The following is a 22,889-nucleotide window of genomic DNA, read 5'->3' on the forward strand; positions in this document are numbered from 1 at the left end:
TATATATCCACTGCCAGTGGGCTGATATCACCTCCAACCGTGCATCTTGGCGCCTCACAGTTCGGCAGGCAGCAACCTCCTTTGAAGAAGACCGCAGAGCCCACCTCACTGACAAAAGACAGAGGAAAAACCCAACACCCACCCCAACCAACCAATTTTCCCTTGCAACCGCTGCAACCGTGCCTGCCTGTCCCGCATCGGACTTGTCAGTCACCAACGAGCCTGCAGCAGACGTGGACATACCCCTCCATAAATCTTCGTCCACGAAGCCAAGCCAAAGAATATGTAGTGCATCTATATATTGTAGTTTTGTACATGATAATAAGCTCACAATGGACATTGGAAGTAGACAGCTTTCACAGGGCCAGGGTGGACACAATGGGCTGAATGGTCCCCTCTTGTTTACAAACTTTCAATGTATCAAGCAAACACTGAAGCAGAGAGCAACTGCAATCCTTACACTTTCTTCTCTGTCCCGAGCTGCACGCTTAGTTCTTTGATTTGGGTCTCCTGATGTTGGTGGAGCTGCTGCTGGTCGTCCTGGGCTTGTTTCGCACTCTGCTCCGCCTTCACAGCGTCAGATTCCAGCTTCTAAAAGAGAAACCTCATGATAGCACTGTCTTAACCAGCAATCCCACCCGCCCCCCCCCCCCATCCCCGTACTAAACCTTTCCCTCCCCATGTAAAGGTTATCAATCATTCACATTCAGAGAGCTTGCTCACAGTAGTTTTCACACTTCATCTTCAAAAGCCAATTCAACCAAAAACGTACCGGGAGTGTAGGTTAGTGAGGTGTAAATTGGGCGGCACGGACCCGTAGAGCCGAATTGACCTGTAACAGTGCTGGACGTCTAAATAAAACTTTTAAAAATTGTGTTGCCTTTATTGTACCTGGGGCACGTAACAAGTTTCTTTCTTCACATGGGTCTTCTCTTTTTATACAATGCACTCACAGATCAGAAGCAGGATTTGCTGTCGTGAACAAGTCATGAAATTCGATGTTTTTGTAGCAGCGTCACAGAGCAAATGTTCATATTATAACCAACTGACGACATTACTATTAAAAAAAATTAAAATAATAGTGCACGAAAAGTAAGGCACTGACTTTGGTTCATGGATAATTCAGGAATCTGATGGTAGCGTGGAACCCAGCATACTTTATGAGAGAGGAGCAGATTTAGGCCATTCAGCCCATCAACTTTGTTCCACCATTCAATCATAACTGATGTGTTCTTCCTTTCAACCCCATTTTCCTGCCTTCTTCCCATAATCATGACCTCCACTTTAAATCTTCCAACGGCGGACTGTGGTCACAAATTCCACCGTCTCGCTGTAGAAAGTTCTCATCTTTGTTCCAATGGGATGAGGTTTTATTCTCCTTTCTCAATTTGGTTATTTAACACACACAACCTATGGCTGTTTGTTACTAATGCCATCCTTCAGAATGCATTTTATCATGGATAAGGTTCATTGCTTGATCAGTACAAACCTTAATCTGTGTTTCCAGCTCTTCCACTTTCTGTTCAGAGTGCAGCAGCTTCTCCTTGTACTCTTTTACACTGGCATCCAGTTGATTACAGTACTCGGTTTTCTCGTTAAATTTTGATGCAAACTCAGCCTGGGTCTTGGCTAGCTCCTGGGAAAATAAAGCACGTCGATTGGGAAGTCATTTTGCTCATGAAAAACCACCACCTGTTGTTTCTTCAACGTGGTAAAACAACTGGAAACATCAGCAAGTGTTACAATGAGCCCCCAAGGATCAGTATCTTTAACATCAGTCAAGGAGAGAGGGGACTGATGGTGTCTGGATGGTAGGGAAAATTTAAGGAGGCAATTCTAAAGGAAAGGATCTTGAAGGTGATCCCAAAATCAGGGATGAGGACAGGTCAGAATTGGTAGTACAAAGCTCTTGATATTTTGAGAATGAAGAAGATCAAGGCAATAGAGAGGGATATGAGAACAAAGAGGTGAATTTTAAATGGATATCGAGGTCACTGGAGGTCAACGAGCACTTGCGTCACAGGTTTGGCGTGGGATGCTATGTTTATGCGAGGCCCATTTAATGGGTGATAGTAATTGGAAGGCCAACCAGGGAGCATTAGAATAGCAAGCATGAACCAAGCACAAAGGATTTTGTCAGTGAACAAACTGAGGCAAGGGCAGACACAGGGCATTGTTAGAGGTGGAATCAGACAAGCTAGATGTTAAAAAGGCAGGAGCTCAGCTTGGACGGGCTAGTAATCCAGAGTCTGAGTCTTCAAATATCACGAGCGCATTTTGTGAAATTCTAAACATTTCTTTGTTTTTTTTTACAAAACAGTGGTGTCAGTACAAAGCAGTGCACTAACATAAAAAGTCACTGGTTCACTAACATCCATCCTCCCACTTGCACTACGACAGGAACATGGCTAACTTAAAGATCCATTCAGCTAGTATATGAGGATGTCGGGCCAGGCAGCTGATGCCATCCCGGCATCTGCACCACCTCCATACAATGATTGATACGCAGTCTTAGGCATCAGTTTGCCATACAAGACAGGTGGACGTTTTGGAACTATTGCTGGCAAAACGCTCAAAGATCATGGGAATTAACAGCCTCGACTACTTTCTGGCTTTATGTGCATTGCCCATCTTTTATCATTTATACTGAAAACAATTCAAAGGGGAGTAGTACATTTTCCAGCATTAATGCAAATAGCAGCAGGAGTTTTAGAGAAAGATACTTGACCAAAAGACCACAGTCAGTCCAGGTTGGCAGCAAAATTTTGTCCTGTCATGATGAGAATTAGCACACTTCAGCGATGTGTGCTCAGCCCGCTGCTGTTCACGCTGATGACGCGTGATTGCACGGTGTTAGGTCTGCTTTGTTCATGAATGAGTGAGTCAGACACCAGACTGAGTCGAAATCAAGGTTCTTTGTTCTTTATTACCGGATTGTAACACTTGCAACTAACAGTGTTAGTTGGAGAAGGCGCATTCTGCCATTATCAGCAAGTGGTGTTTTTTTATACCTCAGGATACGTACTTAGTAAATTATCATACCATTACATTGTCCAATGAATAAACTGTTGCTATCCTTCTCTGTTAGTCTGCTGCACATCATTCTTGTTAGTGCAAAGCTTATCTTGAGTGTACAAGGTCACATCTGCATTCTGTTACTCCTTAGTACTGGGTGACTCCTTCTCCGGTCCCATCTCATGATGTTTTTACCTTACAACGGCCAGATTCAGTTCAAACAGAATCATCAAGTTTGTAGATGATACAACAGCAACTGGGCCTCATCAGCAACAGTAAGTCAGAAATTGAGAGCTCAAAGTTCCTTGGTGTACAGATAACGGACGACCTATCCTGGACCCGCACACATCCTCATTTGTCAAGAAGGCGCAGCAGGGCCTTCGCTTCCTAAGGAGGCTGAGGAAGGTTCCCAGCCCCAATCTTGACAACATTTTACAGAACAATTTAAGTGTCCTGTCTGGCTGCATCAGGACGTGCCTGGCTGCATCAGGACGTGCATGGCTGCTGCAAAGCATCAGATCAGAATTCAATACGGAACATCGTCAAAATGACCAAGATCACTGGGGTCTCCCTTTACTTTTAATGGCGTTCATCAGGAGCATTGCTAAATGGGACACAAAGAATTTTCTAGTATCCCTACCCTCTAGCACAGAGTATCTTTGACCCATTACCATCAATAAGGAGATACAGGAGCATCAAAATCAAGACTATCAGTCTGGGAAATAACCTTCCCGAAATTGATGAACGGTATCCTGTAATCTTGGGCATCTTATTAATGAAACTGTAAATGATAACAGAATATTTAGACATATTTATTTTCTATGTGATTATTAAGTGCTGGGTGAGCAATACATTGTGTGTGTCTGTGTGTGCATCATGGTTTGGAAAAATGTTGCTTCATCTGGTTGTACATGCGCATGCATAGAAGGGTAGGATCCTAATGCAACAGGGAGATATAGGGCAAAAAGGCTGACAGTGATGCCAAAGGGCCCATTTCTGTGCTCCAATAAATTGCTAATGCTAACATCATTCACTTCATATTTAGTTAGAAGGCAAGGAGCGCAGCTAATTCATTTCCAACATATTTGTCCCGCAAAGATTCTGCAGATACCTGGCCATTTTATGCAGGAACTATCACATTCTCCTGCTTCAGTCCCACAACTGGCAGGAGCCCACAGCATGAATGTAAAGTGTACACAGACTTTGCATCCCATCTGAACTGGGACAATGGGGATATACAGGAATCAGGAAACAAAGGATAGCACTTTACAACCTGCTCTTTATCCTGCAGGGCGTTCTTGGCGGTTTCCAGGTGGTTTTCCAAGTCAGCTCGCTGTGTGGTTTTGGATGCTTCAGCAGACAGCAGCAGTTCCGTTTTCCCTTTCACCTGTAATATTGAAGAAAACATCATTAAAACTGTGGATCTTTTTCCTGAGCAGACCGTCCAGATCACCAGGTGGAATGCCTCATCGCCAGTGCTCTTTCACAAGCACCAGGTCTTGGCCAGGTTGGCAGTGAGAGAAGCCCTCCTGGTCAGATCCTTCCTATGCAATTGGAACATCACCTACAACGTACCACGCCCCGAGACGACTGCGGTGGAGTGGAGACAGTCACCCATCTCTTTGCAGAATGTAGATTTGCTAATAGAGTGTGGAGAAGGATGGAAGGGTCCTCGTCATGGTACATCCTCAGCAGCAGTGTGAGGGGACTCTCTGATTTACAGGCCGCTTCCATGGACACAAGCAGGGACGGGCACCCAGAGCTGCCGGCAGATCATCAAATTGATTAAAGATGGCCTTTGGTCTGTCCGAAGCCTGTTGGTCTTCCAGCACACCAAGAGGTCGGTGAGGGAACATTCCAGGTTGCAGCAATGCATGCTGAGGGAATCCCTGAAGCTTGGTGCAGTCAACACGAGAGCTTTCTAGGGAAGGGCGACAGTTTTGAATCCTTCCGTTACCGTACACTGAAGGGAGTTGGGAGTAAAGACAAGGGGCAACAGTGATGGCAATGGTGCTAAATAGAGAATGAATTTAACAATGTACAGTGATGGAAATGTATGAATATGACACTAAGGATGTGAAAAGACTTTGAACAGTTTTCATTTTTGTAAATAATCTATTATGAATAAATTTTTGGGGGGAAATAAAACATGTTCTCCAATCCAAACAACATCCTAGTATATCTCCTCTGCACCCTCTCTAAAGCTTCACAATGAGGTGACCTGAACTGAACGCAGTAACTAGTGCTTTATAGAGCTGCAACGTTACCTTCAACTCAAACCACAGTCTGTACCTTATTAACCACCGTATCAACTTACACAGCAACTTTGAGGGACCTACGGACTTAGACCCCAAGATCAGAATCAGAACCAGGATTTATCGTCATGAAATTCAGAGTTTTGTGGCAGCGTCACAGTGTAAATATTCATATTATAACCATTCTACGACATTACTAGAATAAAATAAATAAAAATGTTAAGTGCATGAAAAATGAGGCCGTGTGTTTGGTTCACTGATTATTCAGGGATCTGATGGCAGTGGGGAAGAAGCCGTCCCTGTCTTTAGGCTCCTGTATCTTTTCCCCATTAGCAGCAGAGTGAAGAGGGCATGGTCTGGGTGGTGGAGGGGGGGGTCTTTGAGGATAGAGGCTGCTTTTTTAAGACACCGCCTCACTTAGACGTCCTTGACAGAGTGAAGTCTGGTGCCTGTGATGTCGCAGGTCAAGTTAATGACCCTCTGGAGTTTATTCTTGTCCTGAGAGTTGGCCCCTTCATACCGGGCAGTGATGCAATCAGCCAGAATGCTCTCCACGGTCCACCAGTAGAAGTTTACGAGAGTCTTCAGTGACAGTCTGAATCTCCTCCGACACCTCACAAAGTATAGCTGCTGGCGAGCCTTCTTTATGATTGCAATAACGTGGAGGCTCTAGGACAGATCCTCGGAGATGTTGACAGCCAGGAATTGGAAGTTCTTGACCCTCTCTTCAACTGAGCCCTCGATGACAACTGGGTCATGTTCCCCTGTCTTCCTCCTGAAGTCCACAATCATCTCCTTGGTTTTGCTGACGTTGAGTGCAAGGTTGTCATTACACCATTCTCCTTCCTGTTCACTTCCTCATTGCCGTTTGTGATTCTGCCGACAACTGTGGAGTCAATGGCAAACTTGTAGATGGCGTTGGAATTGTGTCTGGACACACAGTCATGGTGTATAATGAGTAGAGCAGTGGGTTAAGTACACATCCTTGGGGTGCGCTTGTGTTGATAATCAGAGAGGAGGGGACATTGTTTCCAATTCGACTTCCAATGAGAAAGTCAAGGATCCCATTGCAGAGGGGGATTCAGAGGCCTAGAGTTTGTAGCATCTTGACCAGCACTGAGGGAATAATGGTATTGAAGGCTGAGCTGTAGTCTATAAAGAGCAGCCATAAGTATGAATTGCTGTTTTCAAGGTGTTCCCTCGGGCTTTGAGGGAGCCACTGTGGAACATGCAGCAGCTCTGGCAGAAATATTTAAAATATCATGGGTGTGGTGCAGGGAGGATTGGAGGGTAGCTCATGTTGCTGTGTTGCTTAAAGTAACCCTGGAAATTATAGGCCAGTGAGCCTGATGTCAGTAGTAGTTAAAATATTGGAAGGTGTTTGAAGAGATCGGATATACAATTATTTGGATAACCAGAAAATGATTCGGGATAGTCAAATGGCTTGGTCATGTTTAACCAAACTTGTAGTTTTTCGGGGAGGTTACCAGGAAAGTTGATGAAGGAAAGGGTGCGGAAATTGTCTACATGAACTTTAGTAAGGCCTTTGACAAGGTCCCATGTGGTCAGGAAGGTTCAGACACTAGGTATTCTTGGTGAGGAAGTGAACTGGCTTCAACAATGGCGGGGTCCTTTACCAAGGTTTTTTCATTTTAAGATTGTGAAAGTTCAATTTACTTCGTATTACAATTACTAGGAGTTACAAACATCTTTTTTAGGAAATTTTTTCTATTTTATTTAATCATGTTAAATTATTCCTATCGAGATGGTCACCTTTAGCTATTTCAATGATCGGCCGGCTGCATCAATTCTATTAAAATGAACATTTCATCTAAATTTTTGTATCTTTTCCGATCTATCCCAATTTTGTTTTCCAAAAATCTTATTTTTTAAATTTTCTTATATCTTGTACATGACAAGGAAAACACCCCCGCTAAAATAAAGTTCATCTTCAAAAAGCTAAAAGGAACGGAGGTTTGGGGTTTCCTAATTTTAGATTTTATTTTTGGGCAGTTAATATGAAACTTGATCCTTTTGCTACAAGTTGACTGCCCCACATGGGTAGAAATGGAACTTAATTTTGTTAAGAATACTTCTTTGTTGGCAATTCTCGGGTAGTCTTTCTATAAACTAACTGATAACCCAATAATTAAACATAGTTTAAGAATATGGGCATAATTTAGAAGGGTTTTTTTGATTTCAGTTTTTCTTCCCAGCCCTATCATATCCAATCACCATTTTTTCTACCTTCTTTACAAGACTCTGACTTCAATGACTGGCATAGATTAAGACCTTCTATTGGCAACAATTTTTCATCTTTCTAACAATTGGTGGTATAATTTAATTTAACCAAAACTATTTTTTAAAAGATATTTGTTCCATCTCAGATCCCTGATTTTCCTAGAATTCCTGAGGCGACTGTTCTTGACGCCTTTTTTTGATCTACAATCTTTCCATAAAGACTTGATAACTCTTTTTTGTGATAATTTGGCTGATCTAAGAGTAGGCCCCTCCCCCCCAGGTAAAATAAAGAATGCCTGGGAGCAGGATTTGAATCCTTCATTGGTCCGATGAGGTTTGGGATTCCATTTTTAATTTGATTAACACTACTTCCTTTTTAGCATGGCATTGTTTACTGCACATTAAAGTGGTGCACAGGGCGCGTATGTCTAAAGTGAAATTGTCTTGTTTCTATTCAGACATAAATCCTCTACGTGACAAATGTAATATATGTTCTGGACCTGCTCTGGCTTAGAAGAATTTTGGAAAGATGTTTTTCTTAAATTAAAATTGGAATCTTCCCCTTTAGTTGCTATTTTTTGATCACGTCAAGATGTTGATGTATTACTGGCCAAAACTATTTTTTAAATAGTTTTAAATAGCCAAATTTTTTCTTATACCTCATTGTTAGCCAGACATGCAATTTTGATCAAATGGAAAGATAACATTCCACCTACACATGCACAATGGCTAAGGGATATTATGGCTTGTTTAACTAGAAAAAAATCAGATGTGCCTTCAAGCATTCAAATGTTAAGTTCCAAAAGACTTGGGCCCCGTTTATATGGACTATTATCATAATTTTAAGATTTAAGGTTCTTCTGGAATTTTGGCACAGTTGTCCCTCTAAGTTGGTGTCAATTGATTCATACATTTCCCTTTACAATTAATAATCAACTTTTGAAGATGTGGGAGCAAAAAGGAATCACATTGGTAGAAGATTGTTATGAGGTGGGGTATTTTATTTCTTTTCAAAGAATGAAAGTAAAATATGAAATATCTTCGAGTACTCTTTTTCCTATTATCAAGTTAAAGCATTATTGTTGGACAATTTTGGACATACTTTGAGGCTTACTAGAAGGTCTAAATTTGAAATTTTACTGTACATATCTAATATGTACACCTTATTGCATAGCAAAATGCTTAAACCAGATGTTGATAAACTAAAGTGGGAAAAAGATTTGGAAAGATCTATATCTCAAGAAGATTGGATGTCGATATGGCGATAGTATGACTAAAATTGTAAACATAAGGTATAGATTGGTCCATAATAATTTTATTCATCAATTATATTTGACTCCGGAGAAATTAAAGAAATATAAATTTGTCTCTTCTGATTTATGTTTTAGATGCCTTAAGGAAGTGGGTACTTCCTTATATTTGGTTTGGTTATGTGAGATGGTTAAACCTTTTTGGATTAAAATTAAGGAATTTTTGGGGGCTATGTTTAAATTTAAAATTTCACTTGACCCTAAAATATTTTTATTAGGTTATATTAAAATACTGAGTTTGGAATTAAAATTAGACAAATTTCAAATTGCTTTTTTTAAGACTAGCTTTAGCAGTGGCTGGGAAACGCCTCGCAGTTACATGGAAAAATGAGACCAAATTGAGTATCCAACATGTGGAGATGAGATCATGTATTCCCTTGGAGAAAATAACATATAATTTATGAAATAATTATTCCTTTTTTAATAAAACTTGGAGCCCATATATGGAACAGATGTGAGTAAATTATTAATATTTTCTGGTGGTGCAGTCCCATCCGTGGCAAATGATTGAATGGCATTGTTAGAGATTTTCTCCTCTTTTTCTTCTTCTTTTGGGGTAGTTTAGAATGGGGTTGGGGGTGGGGGGGGGGGGGGGTTTATGGGATAAAATATTATGCATTGGATTATATCTTGATTGTATGATTCATTATTGTTTATAAATAAAATTTTCAAAAAAATAATTGATTCATACATGACAACTTTCAACCTGGCTTAGAGGAAGGGGTTTTGAAAATTTCTTACTGGGTTTTTTGTTGTTAGATTTAATTTTATTGTGCTCTGGATTTCCTTATTAGAATATTGTATAATGTGTTTTTCTTTTTTTTGAATTTTGAAGCATATTGTATAATTGTGCATAATGTAAAACATAAATAGAAATATTTTAAAAAGAAAGACCATGCTGGATGGGAGAAGACGGTAGTGGTGGATGGTGCTTTCTCAGACTGGAGGCCTGTAACTTGTGATGGTGCGGGGACCATTGCTGTCTGTTGTCTGTATCAATGATCTGGATGGTAATGTGGGAAATTGGATCAGCAAGTTTGCAGACGACATGAAGATTGGAGGTGTGGTGGACTGTGAAGAAGGTTTTCAAAGCTTGCAGAGGGATCTGGACCAACTAAAAAAAAAAGGGCTGTAAAATGACAGATGGAATTTAATGCAGACAAGAGTGAGGGAGTTGCATTTTGGAAGGACAAACCAAGAAAGGACGTACACGGTAAATGGAAGGGCACTGAGGAGTGCGGTAGCACAGAGGGATCTGGGAATACAGGTACCTAATTCCCTGAAAGTGGTGAGACAGGTGGATAGGGATGTGAAGAATTTTTGGCATTTTGGCCTTCATAAATCAAAGTATTGAGTATAGGAGTTGGGATGTTATGGTAAAGTTGTACAAAACTTGAGGACAAATTTGGAATATTGTGCGCTGTTTTGGTCACCTAACTGCAGGAAAGATATCAATAAGATAGAACAGTGGTTCTCATAGGTGCTCTGTGATTAGTAAAGGATTACTTAAGGTGGTATGTAGGTGGAAAGAAAAAAGTTTGAAAACCATTGTTTTAATCGTACTTCATGGATTCGTTTTGTGCACTGTTTCATAACTCCAAAGGAAACGGGCCAACGACAATTTTTCTCCAGCAAAATATTTCAGTAACAATTGGGTCTAGAGTCTCAACCTTAAACAATCGTTTTATAATCAAAGAGCACTGATGGCATAGGTATTACTTAAGGTGGGATGTGAGTGGAAAGAAAAAGGTTGAGAACCACTGAGATAGAAAGAGTGCAGAGAAGATTTACTAGGATGTTACCCAGACTTCAAGAACTGAGTTACAGGGAAAGGTTAAACACATTAAGCCTTTATTCCCTGGAGCGTAGAAGAATGAAGGGAGATTTGATAGAGGTATTTAAAATTATGAGAGGGATAGACAGTAAATGCAGATAGGCTTTTTCCACTGTGGGTAAGTGAGGACATGGGTTAAGGATGAAAGGGGAAATTTATGGGGAACTTCTTCATACAGCTTAAGTGGTGAATGCAAACTCAATTTTAATATTTAAGAAGAATTTGGACAGGGTCATGGATGGGAGAGGTATGGAGGGCCAAGGACAGGGTGCAGGTCAGTGGGACGAGACAGAAAATGGTTCAGCATGGAGTAGAAGGGCTGAAGGGGCTTGTTTCTATAATGTTGTATAATCTCCCTTAACTAGTCATATTCCACGGAGGGCAAATCCAGTCTCTCCGCATTTAATGTCAGTACATGTTTAAGTAACAGGGTCTGTTTATTAATTTGCCATTTCGATTGGTCACATCAGTTCATGATGACAATTTATAGCGAGAACTGAATTAGATTTACGAGGTTATGGTTTTTGTGATGAAACAAGTGAATCAGGTCAACAGTCAACACCCAAACAAGATGACACTGTACCTGCAAATCCAGCTGGATCATCTTCTCCTTGGTCTCAGCAAGCTGGCAGGTAAGTTCACTAACGGTGGTGTCAAGGGAGCGAGCTCGGTCTTCAGCAGCGCGCAGATGAGATTTCCCTTCTTGCATTTTTTTGTGCAAATTCTCCTGCGCTTGGTTATGGCTCTCTGTCTGATTTCTCAACTTCTCTGTTAACTGAGTCACCTAAGAATTCAAGGCATCAAACACCGGATTAACAACCATGTGGATTCTCACTGTTAAAACAACTTAATTGCATGACTTGTTCATGACAATAAATTCTAATTCTGTTCAATTCATCTCACCACAATGGACTTTGATGTCCATCCTCAGCCTGTGTCTGCGGAGAAGCTGCTGTTAAGTTACGGGGGACAGAAAACGCAGGGTTGATGTTGCAGTTGAGAATTCTGAGATCGCATATTAATTGAAGCAAGGAGAGGAAGGGTTTTGGAAAGGAAATCTCCTTTCAAATTTGAATGGGTGATGCTGAAGAAAAGACAGTCTTGTTATGAAAGGTTTCTCAATTAAGTGGTGCAGAAATCAGAATGAAGCCATCAATAAAAGGCATTACTTTCTGGATATCCTGGCGGGTGCTGAAGGACTGTGCAGCCCACCTCACTGCAGCAGCCCACTGTCCTGACAAGATTCAAGGCAACCACCTTCATCCTGGTGCCGAAGGGAACAATGGTATCTGGACTACATGACTACCACCTAGTGGCCTCTATGCCCTCGACAATCATGAGTGCTTTGAGAGACTGGGACGCATCTAAGTGCACCTTCCGGAAACAATGGACCCATTTCAGTTTGCTTATCATCCAAACCGGTCCACAAATGACGCTATAGCCATGATCCGCCACTCTGTCCTGACCCACCTCGAGAATGATGCCTCATGCCTCAATGATGCTGTTCATTGTCTTCAGCTCAGAGTTCATACCTCACAGGCTAGTGGATAAACTGCCCTCGCTGGGACTCAACACCCCTCTCTGCAACTGGATCCTGGACTTATTGGGGAACCAAACGAAACAATGTTTCTCTGGATCATGATGTGTACACATACCTAGCACACCTTAAGATCCCAGTCAGTCCGGGTTGGTAGCAAGTTCCATCAAGCTGAGCACTGACACACCTCACCACACGGTCAGATTCACTTCTAACAGAATCATCAAGTTTGCAGATGATACAACAGCAACTGGGCCTCATCGGCAACAAAGATGAGTCATCTTACAGAGAGGGGGTTGGAGGCTTGTAGGGGTGCAAGAACAACCTGAGTCTCAATGGGGACAAGACAAAACTTCCTCCTGAAGTTGACAATCTCCACTACACATCGTGGAGAGAGTGGAGAACACAAAGTTCCTTGTGTGCATAAAAGGGATGATCTATCCTCTCCAAGAACACCTCATTTGTCAGGAAGGTGCAGCAGCACATCTACACTTAGGGGGTTGAGGAGGGCAAGGCTATTGGCCCCCATCTTCACCACCTTTTACAGGTACACAATTGAGAGTATCATGTCTGGCTACATGATTGTGTGGTATGGTAGCTACAAACCATCAGACTGTAAATCAATACAGAGGCACCCAAATCTGACGTTTACCACGAGTGTGGCTTATCCAAACAGCTCACAGTAACTTTGCTCCCATACCACTTCCTTGATGTAATGGGTCATTGAAATCGGGGCTACCAGGCTGGGGAATAGCTTCTTCCCACAGGAGGTGGACAGATGTACAGAATCCTGTAACCAAGTAAAACTATCCCAAAATATTTATAGATTCATACAGATATAATTTAAAATAAATATGTGCTGGGTATGTGTACACATCATGATCCAGAGAAACATGGTTTCGTTTGGTTGTAAAGAAAAAAACCTGAAGACCAAGTAGAAAAAGTTAAAAATTATTCTAAAGGAGAAACTAATTAGTTTCTCCACATCTGGAGTTGCAGTTCAACTTTCATACCTTAAACCAAGGCCTGAGAGGAATACCCACACTGGCTGTTTTTGATCTAAGTGTCCAGAATCCTGCTGGGTGAAAATCTGGAGTTGTAAGGCAGAGGATTGATCTGCAAACTCAATTTCTCATCCAAATGCCAATACGTATTGCCCATTACATGCAATTTTAGATTCTACTGCAGGTGCAGTACACAGGGAGATTATGAAACCCAATTTTCACCATCTCAAAAAAAGATACATGGACTTGAAAACTAATGGCAACTCTTTGGTAATCTTTACAATTCAATTATTTTGACCTCTTGGATGCTGAACACTAGCCAAAGTGGACCATGACAAGCAAATCTGGAATCAACCAGCCTGAATTCTGCTGACCTCTGTTGATCAAAGCCCGCTGAATCAAGTCACTAAGAACCTTGTACTCCTGCAGGTTAGACCGTCTAAAAATGAACTTTCAGATCATGATTGTACAAAAAGGTTGTTTGTAAAGTGCAAGGAAGAAATCCTCAGAAATAAGCTTCACAAATGGATTTTAGCAAGACATTTGACAAGGTGCTCCTCCCCCCCCCCCCCCCCCCCCCCATGAGAGACTCACGAAGCATAGATCAGTGGAATCTTGGCAGTGTGGATAAATAATTGGCAGGCAGGAAGAAAGCAGAGCGTAGTAGTGGAAGGAAAGTATTCTGCCTGGAGGTCGGAGTTCTGCAGGGATCTGCTCTTTTTTATACAAATGACCTGGATGAAGAGGTGGAAGGACGGGTCAGTAAGTTTGCAGATGACATGAAGGTTGAAGATGACATGATGGAGCTGAAGGTTACAAGAGAATATAAACAGGATGCAGATGGATTTTAATCTAGATAAGTGTGAGGTGTTGCATTTTAGAAAGACAAATCAGAAGGCTGAGAACAGGGTTAATGGATGGTTATTTAAGAATGTGGATGAACAGAGGGACCTTGGGGTGCAAATCCAGACATCCCTCAAGGTCACCGCAAAGGTTGACAGGATAGTTGAGAAGGCCTATGGGATGCTGGGATTCATTAATAGGGGAATTGAATTCAGGAGTAGAGAGGCCATGTTGCAACTCTACAAATTTTTTGTTAAGACTGAACTAAGACGTTCACTTCTGGTCACCTCATTATAGGAAGGCTGTGGAAGCAATGGAGAGGGTGCAGAGATTTACCAGATTGAGAGCTGGGACTTTTCTCTTTGGAGTGTAGAAGGTTGAAAGGAGACTTGATAGAGGTCTACAGGATTATGAGAGGCATAGATAGGGTGGACAGCCAGCACCTGTTTCCCAGGGCAGGATCAGCAGAGGGAAGCTTAGGGGCGATGTCAAGGGTAAATTTGTTTTTAAAGAGTTGTGGGTGTCTGGAATGCCTTGGGGGTATTTAAGAGACTCTTAGACAGATGGATGAAAAAAGTAGAGAGGAATGTGGTAGGGTGGGTTTAATTCCTTTAAAGAAAGGAATGTATAGGTCAGCACAACACTGAGGGCTGAAAGGCCCATACTATGTTCTATGTTTAAAATCAAGGTTAAAATTAAAACTGTGAAAGATGGTAATTTTGGCAGGGCAATAAATGGGTGGGAACATGGTTGTGTTCCCCATCCATTCCAGTCTCCTCTCCATTGTCTTCAACAAGAAACAATATGGTCATTACATTTAGGATAACGAGATGATGCAGAATTTGATCCCAACCCCTATTCTAATCACAATTTTAATGCCTTTGGTCTTGCCCTATTGGAGAGATTCTCTTTAGATGAGGACATGGATTAGAAAAGGTACTAAGTGTGCAGAATGCAGGCAAATGGGATTTGCTCACGTAGACTACTTGGATAGCAATGGCAGAGATGGGCCTGTCTTTATGCTGTATGGTCACCTCAACGTGTAAATACTGGTCTATTCTTCCTTTAATACCTCATGGTAACAACCTCTTTCAGCCCATGATCCCCAATTAAACCCATGTGACAAATCAAACAACCAACTTTGGTGGAAACCAGGGCAAAGGGAGGAAAACCACACGGACACAGGAAGAATGCACAAACTCCCTACCGACGAGGGCGGATTTGAACTCAGGTCGTTTTCACAGTAATGGCTTTGCATTATACGGGCAAAACTAACTTGTGTACCTGATCTTGCAAAGCACGATTTTTCTCTTGTAGTTGATTCAAGACAGCCACATCACCCTTGCCATCCTGGATTTTAACGAAGAGGTCTTCCCGCTCAGTTTCCAGATGTACAATGCTGTCCTTGCTCTTATGTAGCAGGGCCTCCAGATTCTGGATCTTCTGGTCTTTGTCCCCGATCTGCCGCAGCACCTGCTCCAAATCATTCTGCAGCAAAGGATGTTGGGGAGGATCTCAACTAGCTAATTCGAGACTTTAAAGCAAAGACACGGGCTTCCTTGCCACACAGCAAGCACTGCACTGGCCATCCTATTCCAAAACCATTAGAGAAATCAGTGTGGACAGAATCTCATTCAAGAATGGAGATGTACATACAAAATGCTGGAGAAACTCAGCAAGTCATGCAGTGTCCTTTACGTAGCAAAGAAACCAACATTTCATGCCTGAGTCCCTTCATCGAGGTATGAGCTAAAAGTAGGCTGGCGTCCGAATAAAACAGGGGAGGGAAGGGGCACAGACCCACAGGCAAGAGGTCATAAGCGGATAGAGGTGGGAGGGAACAAGAGAAAACAAAAGCTGAGAAGCAATAGGTGAGAGGTGATAGTTCTCTCAATGGAAAAGGTGGATTGGGGAAGTTGAGAGGGAACAGGCGGAGGTCAGAGGGTGTGGATGACAGGCAGGAGAAATTGAGGGGGGGGTGGCAGCGGGTACTGGTGGGCCAGAGGGGAGTTGGGGGGGGAGATAAGAGAGTCTGAGGGCTGCGGGGGTGGGGAAGCTCAGAGGGGAGTTGGGGAGGAGATGAGAGAGTCTCAGGGCTGGGGAGAGGGGTGGTGGGAAGAAAGGGGAAGCTCAGAGGGGAATTGAGGATGAGATGAGAGGGTCTCGGGCTTGAGGGAGGGGAGGGTAGGAAGAAAGGGGAAGCTCAGAGGGGAATTGGGAGAAGATAAAAGGGTCTGAGGGATGGGGGGAAGAAAGGGGGAGCTCAGTAAATGGGGTTTGTACAGCTCCTAAACATCCTGGCTTATTTCTTAATTCTATTCATTGTGCTTATTTATTAATAGTGAACATCTGACAACATATCACCCTGCAGGGCTTGTTAAGATTTAGATGGAAGTACTTGTAGAATACCTTCATTACAATCCAAGCTTTTCAAGCTCACTAAGTACTTATGAACATAAATTATTATTATTCAAGAAATGCAAAAGATAAAATTAGAACCTTGGAACACTACATCACAGAAATAGCCCTTTGGGTCCATCTAATCTGGGCTGAACTATTTATCCCACCTGGTCCCATCAGCCTGCACGCAGATCATAGCCCTCCATTCCCCTCCCATCCATAGACCCATCCCATCTCTCATGTCCAAATCAAACCCAAAACTACCACCTCTGACAGCCACATTCTCACCCTTAACCCATCTCTAGTTCTTGTCTCATCCAACTTCAGTGGAAAAATCCTCTTTGAATCTACACTATCTATACCCCTCATAATTATGATAACCTTTATCAAATCTTCCCTCATTCTCTGACAGACCAGGGAATAAATTCCTCACCTATTCAACCTTTTGCTATAATTCAGATCTTCAAGTCCCAGCAACATCATTGTAAATTTTCTTTGTACTCTTTCAGTCTTATTGATATCTTTCCTTGTACAGGTGATCAAAATTGCACAATACTCCAAATTTGGCATCCCTAATACAGCTTTAACATATCATCTCAACTTTCACTTATGAAGCCCAATATACCAAAAGCTCTCTTTATGACTCTATCAACCTGTGATGCCACTTTCAAGGAATTGTGTATCTATTCCCAGATCCCTCTGTTGCACCACACTCTGCAGTTCCCTATCACTTACTGTTCTGCTCTGGTTTGCCCTGCCAAAGTGCAGAGCCTCACACTTGTCTGCCTTAAATTCCACCTGCCATTTTGCAGCCCATTTTTCCATCTGGTTCCGATCTCATGATCCAATTAACCTACAAACCCCGGTACGTTTTGAACTGCGGGAGGAAACTGGGGCACTGGGGAAAACCTATGCACACTGGGGCGAACGTGCAAATTTCCTTATAGTCAGTGCGGGATTGAAAGCCTGCTTCTGATCACTGGGGCCGGAACAGCATTGCTCTAACTGTGCTGCCCTGTGAAAGCCTTCTGCACTGTCTACCACACTGATTCCAGTAGTTCAAAGTGGAAGCTTTCTCAAGGTTAGCCTGAAACGGACATTAACTGGTGGCTTTGTTTCCTCCCATGTCCCAAAATGTCACTCGCCCTCCCAAATGAGCCAGCGTGTAAATACCTGCGTTTCTCGCAACTGGGAGGTGGTGTTCTGCTGACTAGTTTGGAGTTCCTGATGCTGCTGTTTCACTTTGTACAGCTGATGTTGTACTTCAGTCAGGGTAGCTGTACTTTCCTTCACCTGAAGCAAGCCCAAAACACAAATCAGAACACCATTTTAAAAAAAAGTAACAAAAACGACTGAACATGTGTGCTTGATGCCCAGGCAATTGGAGTCGCTGCAATGATGAATCTTGCAACTAGAAAGTCCACCACAGGAACAGAACTAATGCACAGAATGGAGTTAAGCAGGAAAATCTACGGACTCTGAGATTGCAGGGCAATGCACAAAAGTGCTGAAGGACGGACCTCAGCAGGTCATGCAGCTTCTGTAGGAAGTACAAGGTTAACCAACGTTTTGGGCCTTAGGCCTTTCTCGAGGCCAAGGGCTGAAACATCAGTTACCTTTACTTCCTTTCGATGCTGGGTGACTTGCTGAGTTTCTCTAGTACTTTTATGTATTGCATTGATCCACAAAGTGAATGGGGAACTCTGACTGCAATCCAGGACCAAGGGGGTCCCTGACCGGCCCCTGGATCGGTCAAAAGAAAGGTGCCCTTGCTCCAGCTCTCGCAAAGGATGCTAGAAAGATGAAAGAGCTGAAGATCACCCTGCCTGGGAACTCCATTGCAGATTTCAGTCAGGCTTCACCCTGTGATCAGGCTTCTCTCCTTAGCCTTGCCCTCTCCTGTGAAGAGTCACAACCTCTTCCCGCTGCTACCTTCAGGCTGGAGGTGCAGAAGCCTGAAGACCAGCACCTCTTGGTTCCAGAACAGTTTCTTTCCAACAGCTATCAGGCTCTTGAACGTCCCCTTGATACCCTAATCAGGAACTGCTCATCTACCTTTTGCAATTATTATTTATCTTCAATTTAATGTATGCCATTGTAGTTGTGCTTTTGTAATTAAGTATCTGCTCAGTTATCGCATGCAAGTATATTGGGAAGGGTTGTGGCTGTCATTTTACACGATCCTTTATCCGGAACCCTTGGGGGACAGTGTGTTCCAAATTCTGGATTTTTCCGGATTTCAGAAAGCCAGATTTAAGACCACCCGAATTGTGCTGCCGAATCCACCTTCCAGTCGCGCTGCTGCCTCTCTCGCCCGCCCAGCTCGCGCTGCCGTCTCTCTCCCCACTTGCCGGATTTTGGAGCTTTCCGGATTTTAGATGTCCGGATAAAGGATCATGCACCTGTACACTGTACAATGTGCATGATAGTAAACTCATTATCAAGTATAAACAAACAGAATGTAAAACTTGCAAAAGAGGTTGGATTTAATGAGAGGGTCCATCTAATCTTATGTATTTGTTGTCTGTTTTTTATTCAATTAACTTTACTATTATAGGAGTCACATGATGCAAAGGAGCTGAACAGATGGTCTCCACAAGAGCTCCTCAATACAATCCAGCAAATCCCTGAAGAGGGAAAACAAAGCCCAAAAATTACAATAGGGGCAAAAAGAACAGAGCAGCCCTCTTGGAAACAGTGGAGACTAATGGGTGGAGATATACTCTGTCGGAGCCTCCGCACAGGATGCTGGAAGAGCCCGACACGATGGTGAAGGGACCATCGAGTGGCAGACCAGTGCCGACAATTGGCGACGTGATGGGCGCTGTGGAATTGCTGGCTAATAAAATCAAGACCCTAAACGAGAGGGTCCAAAAGATAAAAGAAGGCGTGGGCGAAGTGAAAACTGCATCCGCCATTCTAACCAACTGCGTGGCAGCTGCCGAAGACAAAATGGAGGACAGGCTGGAGAAAATTGAAAACTATACAAATGCCTAGAAAGTTGAGAGGGAGAGAGAGAGGGAGAGAGAGAGAGAGAGAGAGAGAGAGAGAGAGAGAGAGAGAGAGACTGCTGAGAAACTGAATTCATTAGAAAATTATAACTGGCGACAGAAAGTAAAGATTGTGGGGCTAAGGGAGGGGGCAGAGGAACACCAATCGGTGGGTTTTTCTGGGAAATGGATCCCGAAGATCCTGGGAATAAATGGGTGCGACGAGCCCCTTGTAATTGAGAGGGTCCACAACCAGGGCCAAACCAATGCCCACGCCCGGTACTGATAAGACTGCACAAATATCAAGACAGGGAGATGATACTCTGCATGGCCTGGGAGCATTTTTCTTTACAGTTTTAAACTTTTATTTCAATTTTTATTTATTTTACATTTATTTATTTATTTCCTCTGGGGGTGTTTTTGCCAGTTGCTTGAATTCTAGATACTGGGGATTTTACTTTAGTTATGCAAGAAGTCTGCAGATGTAGGGGTCAAGTGCAATACACAAACGTGCTGGAGAAACTCAACAGATCATTCAGCAACAGTAGGAAGTACAAGGTAACCAGTGTTTCAGCCCTGGGCCCTTTGTCAAAGTTTTTTCAAGTACCTATTCGACCGCAGCAAGTAAGAATTTTGGTGTGCCTGTACATTGTACAAATTAGATGTCAATAAACTCATTCTTATTATTTGCTATAAGTGAGTCCTTGGCTTCCCAGTCCCACTGGTGGCCACCTGCTAGTGGACTTGTGTGCCATACAATTACCTTCCTGGTTTAGCAAGCATTCCAGTTTCCATGAGCAACAAGAAACTTGCTGACAGGAAAGGGGACTGCTCACAGAGCCGCCTTCTCGCTACCGGCCAGCAGCAAAGGCTGAACGCAAAGACCAGCAGTGAGTGGAACACTGATTGCCTTCGCTGACACTGTGGACCCATCATGTCAGTGTGCCACGCTTTGGCACACATCTCCATATAAAGGACATTGCAATATAGTCATTGTTAGGCTGCCTTTCTAAGTTCAGTCTTATACATACAACCTCTCACTCCTCTTGTCTGGGGCTGCTATATCCACAACACTTACCCCCTCCTCCCATCAGGGAGAAGACTTAAAAGCATAAATATATACACCAACAGGCTCAAAGACCGTTTCTTCCCCAAAACCATCAGGATCCTGAATGAGCCCCATAACGATGCTATCCTGCTGCCCTTGTTTGGTGCTGACTGAGTTAAACAAGAAAGTCTACAGATTCTGGGTTGCAACACACAAACATGCTAGAGAGGTTCAACAGGTTATATGGTATCCTAATCTTTCATTGCAATCCTTCACTCTGTAAATTGTGCTCTTTACACAATGGTATGAATGTTGGTCTGATTGCAGAAGAACCTTTCTCACTACTCAAGGTATTTGTAACATACTTCCCCCCCCCCACAGCTAATGAGGTCGGAAGGGCTGAACTGACCTTCCTCTCCTTACTGTTGGGTTATCAGCCTGGAGAGATTCCAGCTGTGCAAATACACTTCCACTGCAAGCTGATTGTAAACACATTTCACTTCAGAGAAAGTTCAAACCTAGATTTAAGAGTGGGGATATCACATTCAAAAGTAACCCTTTACCTAAAACCTACAGTAATGATCAAAAATTGGCCCTCATAGTTTTATACAGTATATATGCACATATATAGAGTATGTTTGCGCGAAAGCCGCACTGTGATTCTGGGAGAATATTCTCGGCGACACTAGGTATTATTCTATTTAGTAGAATCCTAGCGAAGATTTTGCCTGCAATGGAGAGCAACGTGATTCCCCTGTAGTTTGAGCAGTCTGATTTCTCGCCTTTGTTTTTGTACAGGGTGATGATGGTGGCATCACGAAGATCCTGAGGCAGTTTACCTTGGTCCCAACAAAGCTTGAAAAACTCATGCAGTTTGGCATGCAGAGTTTTGCCGCCAGCCTTCCAGACTTCTGGGGGGATTCCATCCATACCTGCTGCTTTGCCACTTTTCAGTTGTTCGATTGCCTTATATGTCTCATCCAGGGTGGGAACCTCATCCAGCTCTAGCCTTAGGGGCTGTTGAGGGAGCTGGAGCAGGGCGAAATCTTGGACTGAGCGGTTGGCACTGAAAAGAGATTGGAAGTGTTCTGACCATCGGTTGAGGATGGAGATCTTGTCGCTGAGGAGGACTTTGCCGTCTGAGCTGCGCAGCGGGCTTTGGACTTGGGGTGAGGGGCCGTACACAGCCTTTAGAGCCTCGTAGAAACCCCTGAAGTCGCCAATGTCCGCGCTGAGCTGGGTTCGTTTGGCGAGGCTAGTCCACCACTCATTTTGGATCTCCCGGAGTTTGCGCTGAAGATGGCTGCATGCGCGACGGAAGGCTTGTTTCTTCTCTGGACAGGACGGCTTTGTAAGGTGAGCCTGGTGGGCAGCTCGCTTCTTTGCCAGCAGCTCCTGGATTTCCTGGCTGTTTTCGTCAAACCAGTCCTTGTTTTTCCTGGAGGAGAAGCCCAGTACCTCTTCAGTGGATTGCAGTATGGTAGTCTTCAACTGATCCCAGAGGGTTTCAGGGGACGGGTCAGAGGAACTACTGACATGGTCTTTGCCCTCAGACAGCTCCAATAAAAATGCAGAGAACAAAACAAAGGACTCTACATCACCTTTGTTGACCTCACCAAAGCCTTCGACACCGTGAGCAGGAAAGGGCTTTGGCAAATACTAGAGCGCATCGGATTCCCCCAAAGTTCCTCAACATGATTATCCAACTGCACGAAAACCAACAAGGTTGGGTCAGATACAGCAATGAGCTCTCTGAACCCTTCTCCATTAACAATGGCGTGAAGCAAGGCTGTGTTCTCGCACCAACCCTCTTTTCAATCTTCTTCAGCATGATGCTGAACCAAGCCATGAAAGACCCCAACAATGAAGACACTGTTTACATCCGGTACCGCACGGATGGCAGTCTCTTCAATCTGAGGCGCCTGCAAGCTCACACCAAGACACAAGAGAAACTTGTCCGTGAACTACTCTTTGCAGATGATGCCGCTTTAGTTGCCCATTCAGAGCCAGCTCTTCAGCGCTTGACGTCCTGCTTTGCGGAAACTGCCAAAATGTTTGGCCTGGAAGTCAGCCTGAAGAAAACTGAGGTCCTCCATCAGCCAGCTCCCCACCATGACTACCAGCCCCCCCACATCTCCATCGGGCACACAAAACTCAAAACGGTCAACCAGTTTACCTATCTCGGCTGCACCATTTCATCAGATGCAAGGATCGACAATGAGATAGACAACAGACTCGCCAAGGCAAATAGCGCCTTTGGAAGACTACACAAAAGAGTCTGGAAAAACAACCAACTGAAAAACCTCACAAAGATAAGCGTATACGGAGCCGTTGTCATACCCACACTCCTGTTCGGCTCCAAATCATGGGTCCTCTACCGGCACCACCTACGGCTCCTAGAACGCTTCCACC

General features: G+C 43.4%; 1 protein-coding gene across 9 annotated transcripts in view; it reads right to left on the bottom strand.

The window, feature by feature from the left end:
* Nucleotides 1–22,889, bottom strand: part of eea1 (early endosome antigen 1) — a 123,464-nt gene that overhangs the window by 41,778 nt on the left and 58,797 nt on the right. For 8 of the 9 annotated variants that reach the window (XM_069908165.1, XM_069908161.1, XM_069908162.1 and 5 more), the window contains 6 exons: nucleotides 17,613–17,732; nucleotides 15,324–15,527; nucleotides 11,239–11,439; nucleotides 4,289–4,402; nucleotides 1,490–1,636; nucleotides 461–591 (listed from right to left, as the gene is read on the bottom strand). In XM_069908165.1, the coding sequence (XP_069764266.1) occupies nucleotides 461–591; nucleotides 1,490–1,636; nucleotides 4,289–4,402; nucleotides 11,239–11,439; nucleotides 15,324–15,527; nucleotides 17,613–17,732 (917 nt within the window). The remainder of the gene's footprint in view (nucleotides 1–460; nucleotides 592–1,489; nucleotides 1,637–4,288; nucleotides 4,403–11,238; nucleotides 11,440–15,323; nucleotides 15,528–17,612; nucleotides 17,733–22,889) is intronic. The other variant, XM_069908163.1, reaches the window with a different exon arrangement.

The sequence above is a fragment of the Narcine bancroftii genome, chromosome 13 (assembly GCF_036971445.1).
Source record: "Narcine bancroftii isolate sNarBan1 chromosome 13, sNarBan1.hap1, whole genome shotgun sequence".
Taxonomy (NCBI): Eukaryota; Metazoa; Chordata; class Chondrichthyes; order Torpediniformes; family Narcinidae; genus Narcine; species Narcine bancroftii.